The 8,163-nt window shown below is 39.7% G+C and overlaps 1 protein-coding gene across 2 annotated transcripts in view; it reads right to left on the bottom strand.

The window, feature by feature from the left end:
* Positions 1–490: 490 nt before the first annotated feature.
* Positions 491–8,163, bottom strand: part of LOC143740013 (uncharacterized) — a 33,980-nt gene continuing 26,307 nt past the window's right edge. For both annotated transcript variants that reach the window (XM_077232031.1, XM_077232032.1), the window contains exons 18-22: positions 6,385–6,524; positions 5,030–5,153; positions 4,249–4,407; positions 3,410–3,572; positions 491–1,570 (exon numbers count right to left, since the gene is read on the bottom strand). In XM_077232031.1, the coding sequence (XP_077088146.1) occupies positions 1,482–1,570; positions 3,410–3,572; positions 4,249–4,407; positions 5,030–5,153; positions 6,385–6,524 (675 nt within the window). In that variant the 3' untranslated portion in view covers positions 491–1,481. The remainder of the gene's footprint in view (positions 1,571–3,409; positions 3,573–4,248; positions 4,408–5,029; positions 5,154–6,384; positions 6,525–8,163) is intronic.

Here is an 8,163-nt window from a genome sequence, read left to right as displayed (position 1 = left end):
TAATTATTAATGATTAATAGAATAACCAGGATGTGTTTGTCCGCTTATGACCCCATCAGAGAAAAACAATGCATTTAAATAACGCAATTAACCATATAATCACACGGAGCTAAAAATAACAAACTAAACGACTGGAACGGGAGGAGGAAACACTTCTCAATGTTTATAACCGAGAAAATATAAAACAAGCATGAGGGAAAATTGCTTGTTGTAAGATTAATGTAATAATAAATTCCAGTTTTAAGAACATTTTAGTGCTATAAACTATTTTGATACTATGATAGGCTTTCAATCAAATTTGGTTTCTAAAGCAAAACCAGTTGAGAACCAGGGTTATCTTAACTCAAATGTTTCTGTTCATTATAAATCAAAGTGATATTTGACCCTAGTGGGCGTGGCCTCGGACAACAACATGCCCAGTGCATTATGGGTGTTGAAGTCTATTTGGCCAAACGGCCTTTTCTCTAGTGAGGAGCACCGATAGAGATAGTTTTCACCTTTCTACTGTCAAGTTTTATTAAAAACCCATTTTTCCAGCAGTGAAGGAACCTTCAAGAGTGTTTGTGCTCCATTTAACACACATGATGACACACGTACACCTGTAATATTCCATAACTTATTATCATTAAGTTATAAAAACATTATTTCTGAACATTCAACAAAAACAAAACAAAAAGTTCTTGGTTGTGTGAACGTTAAGTTGGTTACATTGAGAGAATATTTCATTGTTTTATTCTTCAAACATTATGGAACGTTACTTTTGAGTTTCTGAAACAAGCAGAAACATTTAAAAATGATGGACAAATGTCCAACTGAAAAATGTTCCATGAACAATGTATAAATAAAGTTTTTGTGCTAACCTGCGGAGAACATTATTAAAGACCTGATAACTTTAAAGCGAACGTTCTATTAATGCAATATATTAATGAAGAATGTTGTTTTATGACTTTAGACAGTGTTAGGGCTGACTGTGAGGAGGTTTCTACTGTTCAAGTGGCCCGTGAAACACGAGCGAATCACATCGGCCGCATTAGTGGACAGAGAACAGCCGAATCCCCCAGACAGCCAATCAGAACAGACCAAATCCCCACGGGCCAATCAGAACAGACGGAATCCCCACGGGCCAATCAGCACAGACCAATCACACGTCTCAATGATCTGAACAAAGCCGCAGCTGATTAACAAAACAAACATTTACTATATAAACACTTATAAAAAGAAGCAAATGTCCATATAGGTACAAAGTCAAACTGAAACATTATTATTGTTCAAGTATGTGCTTTTGTAAAGGCAGCTTGGATGACGGTTTATAAAAATAATACAATGTCCAGTCGAATATGATCATATTCCATTTGTTGATGAATGAGATTTCCATAGCTCGTGGTCCCTGTGGTGCAGCTGCCTCACAGGACACTGGGCCCCCTGGCGCAGCTCTGCCACAGAGCACCAGGCCCCCTGACGGAGCTGCATGGAAGGGACTCTCAGAGGATCTCCAGGGACCATCTCTGATTCATTTTGTTTGGGTTGAATTCATTGAGAATAATCTGGCTTTTGTCAAACTGTTGACCTCCTGTAGAGAGAGAAAGAGGATATTTTTATATGTGCATTGCATTTTGGCTAATTTTATTAATACAAGTTGAGTGAAACTTAATTGGAGTGGATTTTTATTATTATTACTATTATTATTGCACTGTAAAAAAATATGTTTTAACTCAGTGTTTCTGTCTTGTTTTCCAGCACAAATATCCAAACGTTCTTAAATCAAGATGCAGTTACTGGAGAAGCGAAACGACTGAAGATATTAAGATAAGAAAAATGCATCAAAATGAAGTGAGTTTGTGTTTAAAACAAGAACAAATATCTGACAATGGAGTCAGAAAAATAATCCTGTTTTTTTAAAATTAAGTTTATTTATACTCCATTGTCAAATATTTGTTCTTGTTTTAAACACAAACTCACTTCATTTTGCACAACTATAATAATAAATAATACTAATACACTGCAGTTTTTATGTGTTTTTCTTAATATCTTCAGTCATTTTGCTTCTCCGGTAACTTTATCTTGATTTAAGAATGTCTAGATATTGAGAAAAACATAGAAAAAATGCAATGTATTATTATTATTTATAAAAAGTTATGATTTTTATCATAGAATTACAATTTAAATATGATTTTTTTGCATTAAATGCCAAATGTCAATCATAATGGCCCTACAAATCATTTCCTTTATGCAAAATCTCTGAATTATGAATGAGAGGCATTTCTTCATGAGATTCAGCCCGTTAAATGTTTAATGATTAGTAGTTAAGTTAGTTTCTGTCATTGTTCATGAGTTTCCGACGCGCCTGTCGTCTGTTGGTCTCGTGTGAAGCTGAAGCTGTTTTTGCCTCTGAATAAGAGCATCTGTCGCATGAATATTAAAACACTCGTACTGTGTGAATCCAGCAGGTGGCGCTACACGCTCATCTATTTATTCATCTATTGATGCAAACACACACATTTCTGAGGTTAGCATGAATCATGTGGATTTATGAGACAACTATATTAAGAGTAATCACTTCCAGCAGACTAAACTCACTCGTTTTTATTTCCATAGAGTCATTTAAGGAAGCAAATATAAATCACACGGTTAAAGGAATGTAAAACTACTTAAACCTGATTATTACCACAGAAAAATACTTTCATACTCATTTCTCGGTTTGTAAAAACAAAGGTGTTTACAGTAAAGCTCTTTCTATGGAAGTCTATGTGGAACAGGTTAAGCTGACAGAAAAACAAACACAAATACTAGTTGAAAAATGTAAACTAAACGAAAATTTGAAGTGTTGCCTCAGGGTTAGGGTTAAAAGCCAACCCGAGCAATAAACTGAAATAAAAATAAATAAATGACAAAAGCATATAATGATATGATTAAATTAACATGCAACTAAAAATGAAAGCTAAATGGAATACAACTAAATATAGCACAAATATCTAAACGTTCTTAAATCAAGATGCAGTTACTGGAGAAGCAAAACGACTGAAGATATTAAGATATGAAAAATCATCAAAATGAATTGAGTTTGGGTTTAAAACAAGAACAAATATCTGACATGGGAGTCAGAAATATAAACTTAATTCAAAGAAAAAACAGGATTATTTTTCCGACTCCATTGTCAGATATTTGCTCTTGTTTTAAACACAAACTCAATTCATTTTGATGATTTTTCATATCTTAATATCTTCAGTCGTTTTGCTTCTCCAGTAACTGCATCTTGATTTAAGAACGTTTAGATATTTGTGCTGGAAAACAAGACAGAAACACTGAGTTAAAACATAATTTGTATATAAGAAATAAGTCCTGGTGGATCTCAGCGACGCTTGTGGAAGTGTTCCCTGCACTAGTGTGAGTGTTTGGAGCGCTCTCTGACCTTTGACCTCCAGCACAAGGTTTGGTGCGCTGTTGCTGCGGATGATCCCGTCGCTCGTGATGTTCCAGATCTGATGAGGTTTTCCGAACTCTGACGACAGAACCGCTCGAGTGCCGGGCATCAGAACACCAGAACCCACATCCACACAGCAGTCCAGCAGCCACTGACACACACACACACACACACACACACACACACACACACACACACACACACCACACACACACCACACACACACACACACACACACACACACTGTCATCACTAATGCTTTATCAGCAGCACTAACATAACTAATATAATCGTGCTATAATCGGACGATTATACCATGGTACCTAAAAGTACAAATGGTGCTATATATCGCTAGAAAATGGTAATAAAATAAGAGTTATTAAATCAGTTGATATTTCACTGGTTTTGTCCGTCCTTCTGTTAGACTCTCACACATGAATTATGTTGAATATCGGTCAGCTGTTAAATTTAACTACACAATTAGATAATATCAGTTTAGCTCAACCAATCACCAAGCAATGCTTCATGTTGTTCAGTCTGTGGTGTAAAAAGGTGCATTAGTTATTAAAGAAAAAACACTTCAGCAAAACATGATCAGCTCAAAGTGTCGGAATAAATTTTGGTCCCAAATTTTTATAATTTTTAATTGGTAGTCACTGTATGAATAATTTTTGGGAATAATATATCACAGTTTACTTTATTTGGCTCTCCTCACTTACATTAATGAACTATAGTGAATATAATTAACTCCTTATCTGGTGTATGAATATAAAAAAAGAAAAAAATTATAATAAAACAATTATATATATATATATATAAATATCTACCTTGCACTGCAAGCGACCGTCCTGATAGGCCCAGATCTGATCGGCTCCGCCCCTTTCCTCGCTCGCCTGGATACGCATCAGTTTGATGTCATCGAGTGACCCGGTGACTGACATCATAAGCCCCGCCTCTTCGTTACGCAAGCGGAACAGCGGTTGCTTCTGAAAGAGAGAAACGTTGTGAGAGTGTGTTTACATCACAGCAAAAATTATTCAGATATCATTTTTGATATTTTTGTACTAGTGTGTGCAGGACAATATAGTTCATTTATGTGAGTGAGGAGAGCAAAATAAAAGTAAACTGCGACATATTATACACAAATATTTTTCATACAGTGACTACCAGAAAAAAATTATGAAAATTTGGGCCCAAAAAATGATTCAGACACTTTGAGCTGATCGTGTTTTGCTGAAGTGTTTTTTCTTTAATAACTAATGCAGCTTTTTACACCACAGACTGAACAACATGAAGCATTGCTTGGTGATTGTTTGAGCTAAACTGGTATTATCTAATTGTGTAGTTAAATTTAACAGCTGACAGATATTCAACATAATTCATGTGTGAGAGTCTAACAGAAAGACGGACAAAACCTGTGAAATATCAACTGATTTCATAACTCTAGTCATATTTTATTACCATTTTCTAGCGAATTAACTGATAATGTGAGAAATATTAAAAGTGTCTGAATACATTTTGGTTTGACTGTACATCAAAATAATATGCAGACACTTTTCTAGTCCCGCCCCCCAATGCGTCATCACTGCAGTGGGCGGAGCCTCTGACCTGCATGAGTGGGCGGAGCGATCCGATTCGACGCCAGGAGGATAGTTTGGGCCAATCAGGAACAGCGCCGGGCTTCAGCAGGAACTGAGAACCTCTGAAGTTACTGGCCTCGTACAGAACCCACCTGTCAATCAACACACACACACACACACACGTTAGCTAACGGGTGGTGAACACTGACACACACTGTACGCCCGTCTCTAAGCTCACTCTGTTTATTTTGAGTTTGTGGTCAGTTCAGGCTAAATATACTGTACGCCCTCAGATGCTCTTGCTTTTATGGAAAGAATTTGGGAATTGTGGAAAGAGTTTGTAGCCCTGAGCGAGTCTGACATCTTCACTGAAAAAGTGAATATTACAGCTTGACATTAACATGTTGCGAACCTAAATGCACAATACACACTACTAATAAAAACACTATAACACAAATATCAAGTAAAATAGTTCTGGTTATTATGTACACTGTAAACATGATTTATTGAAATTAAGTGCATTTTGCAAGAAAACACCATTTCAAGATTTCATTAAATGTGTCACTTTTGCGTTCTCGTTGTGTAGCAAGTGATTTCGGCGAGAGGAACGCCTCCTGATGCCGGAGAGAGAGAGAGACTGACGGGACAGTGTGAAATGTAACACACGGCTGAAGTCTTTCCACTCACTGAATATGTTTAGAGACTCGATAACTGACAGGTTTCCTGCTCGCCCGCAGGCCAGACCGTATATAAACACTGAATCACTGCTCATGGAAACCAGTAAACATGCGACAGACACACACACACACACACACACAACACACACACACACACACACACACACGTTCAGAAACCGCTGGACGGAGCGAGACAGAGTGGAACCGAAGGCAGGAGTCTCAGTGTTTTTAAAGTGAAGCAGAAAACTAAAGCTAGTGCTTGTGTTTGTGTATGCACGTGTGTGTCTGTGCATGTGTGTGTGCGCGTGTGTGTCTGTGCGTGTGTTTGTGTGCGTGTGTGTATGCGTGTGTGTGTGTGTGTGTGTAAGTGTGTGTGCGTGTGTGTGTGTATGCATGTGTGCGTGTGTGTGTGTGTGTGTCTGTGCGTGTGTGTGTGTGTGTGTCTGTGCGTGTGTTTGTGTGCGTGTGTGTATGCGTGTGTGTGTGTGTGTGTGCGTGCGTGTGTGTGTGCGTGTGTGTGCGTGCGTGTGTGTGTGCGTGTGTATGCATGTGTGCGTGTGTGTGTGTGTGTGTCTGTGCGTGTGTTTGTGTGCGTGTGTGTATGCGTGTGTGTGTGTGTGTGTGTGCGTGTGTGTGCGTGTGTGCGTGTGTGTGTGTGTGTGCGTGTGTGTGTGTGTGTGTATGCGTGTGTGTGTGTGTCTCTCACATGCCGCCCTCCACCAGTATAGAGGAGACTCTGGTCCAGCTCTCTGTCAGCTGCAGGTTCACGGAGCTCGACTTCAGTAAAGTTCTCCTTCCTTTGAGTCCAGAACGCTCGAACAGAACGATAGACGGCAGAGAAAACTCCTGACACACAGAGGAACAAGTTATTATTTCAGTATCATTACTACAGTCTTATCTGAGATGTCATTACACAAACTGTTGCAAATATTAAAGAGTCTACAGGTGCTGGTCAACGAATTAGAATTATTTTAAATAGTGCAATCATGAAATTCTTTGAATGCATTTTTTGTGCAGAAAGCAAATCAGGTGTTCACCGCACCTGTCCTACTCGTTAGACTAATCACAGAACTCGTTATCTGGAAAAAAATTTGCTCAGCTGAGCTTTCCAAAAGGCCCATTTAGGCCATTTAACTGTGACACTGTTGTTTTATTGAATTAGAATAATGGTGAAAGCGTTTCATTGAATTGCAATAATTTTTATTATAATTACAATCATCACTTTCTCAGTATTTTGTGGCTGCCCCTTTGGCTTGTATGACTGCCTGAAGTCTCCGCGGCATCGATTTGACCAGCTTGTCGCAAGTTTCCGCACTCACAGCTTCCCAGGCAGTGGCGATGTTCTGCTTCAGTTGGTCCAGCGTAGTAGGCTTTCTGTCGCGAATTTTCCGCTTGACGATGGCCCAAAGGCTTTCAATGACATTGAGGTCAGGCGAGTTGGCCGGCCATGCCAAAACTTCAAGCTGTTTTTTAGTGAACCAATCTTTGGTCGACTTTGCCGCATGAGCCGGTGCAAGATCCTGTTGAAATATGAAGTCTTCTTCGCCGAACTGTTCCTCAACAGTCGGAATCAGGAACGTTTCCAGAACATCTTGATGTACGGCAGCATTGACAGTCTTCTTGAGGAAGCAGAGTTTCCCTACACCTCGAGAGGACATGCATCCCCAGACCATAACGCTCTGGGGAAACTTGACGGATCTTTTCACGCACTCGTGGTTGTAGGTTTCGCCACCACGACGCCAGACACGAGGACCTTGGTCACCGAAGGAGATGCAGAAGCGTGATTCGTCACTGAAGACCACTTTCTGCCAGTCTTCAGCAGTCCACTCGCCGTGTTCTTTGGCCCACTTCAGCCGTTTCACCATTTGTTTCTTGTTCAGCATCGGTTTTACTGCTGGAACGCGAGATTTGAAGCCGAGTTCGCGCAGACGACGGTAAGTGGTTGATCTGGAGACGTCAGCGCCGGTCTGCTTGTTCCACAAGTCGGTGAGCTCGGAAGTGGACTTGAACCGGTTGCTGACTGCGATCTTTCTCAGCTGCTTGTTGTCGCGAGCAGAAGTTTTTCGGACGCCGGAACAGTTGGTGCGCTTGCTGCAGTTTTTCTTGAGAGCTTTGCAGACGGAAGACTGGCTGATGCCGGGCTGCTCAGCAATTTTAGTTTGGGTCAAGCCTTGTTGGCGAAGGGCTTGAATTTGAGCCACTATTCCGGTTGAGAGGTCGCGCTGCTTACCCATGATTGATTTTACAACTTAGAAATTCTACTCAACCCTGACTTTATACTGCACAGTGAACACTATTCACAGAAAACAAAAATTTGAGCATTTATTCTAATTCAATGAAACGCTTTCACCATTATTCTAATTCAATAAAACAACAGTGTCACAGTTAAATGGCCTAAATGGGCCTTTTGGAAAGCTCAGCTGAGCAAATTTTTTTCCAGATAACGAGTTCTGTGATTAGTCTAACGAGTAGGACAGGTGCGGTG

This window comes from Siphateles boraxobius, unplaced genomic scaffold (genome assembly GCF_051911475.1).
Source record: "Siphateles boraxobius isolate OS27281-9 unplaced genomic scaffold, OSU_SipBor_1 162, whole genome shotgun sequence".
Taxonomy (NCBI): domain Eukaryota; kingdom Metazoa; phylum Chordata; class Actinopteri; order Cypriniformes; family Leuciscidae; genus Siphateles; species Siphateles boraxobius.
Note: the sequence above shows the minus strand (reverse complement) of the source record. Positions and strands in the feature narration are given on the sequence as shown.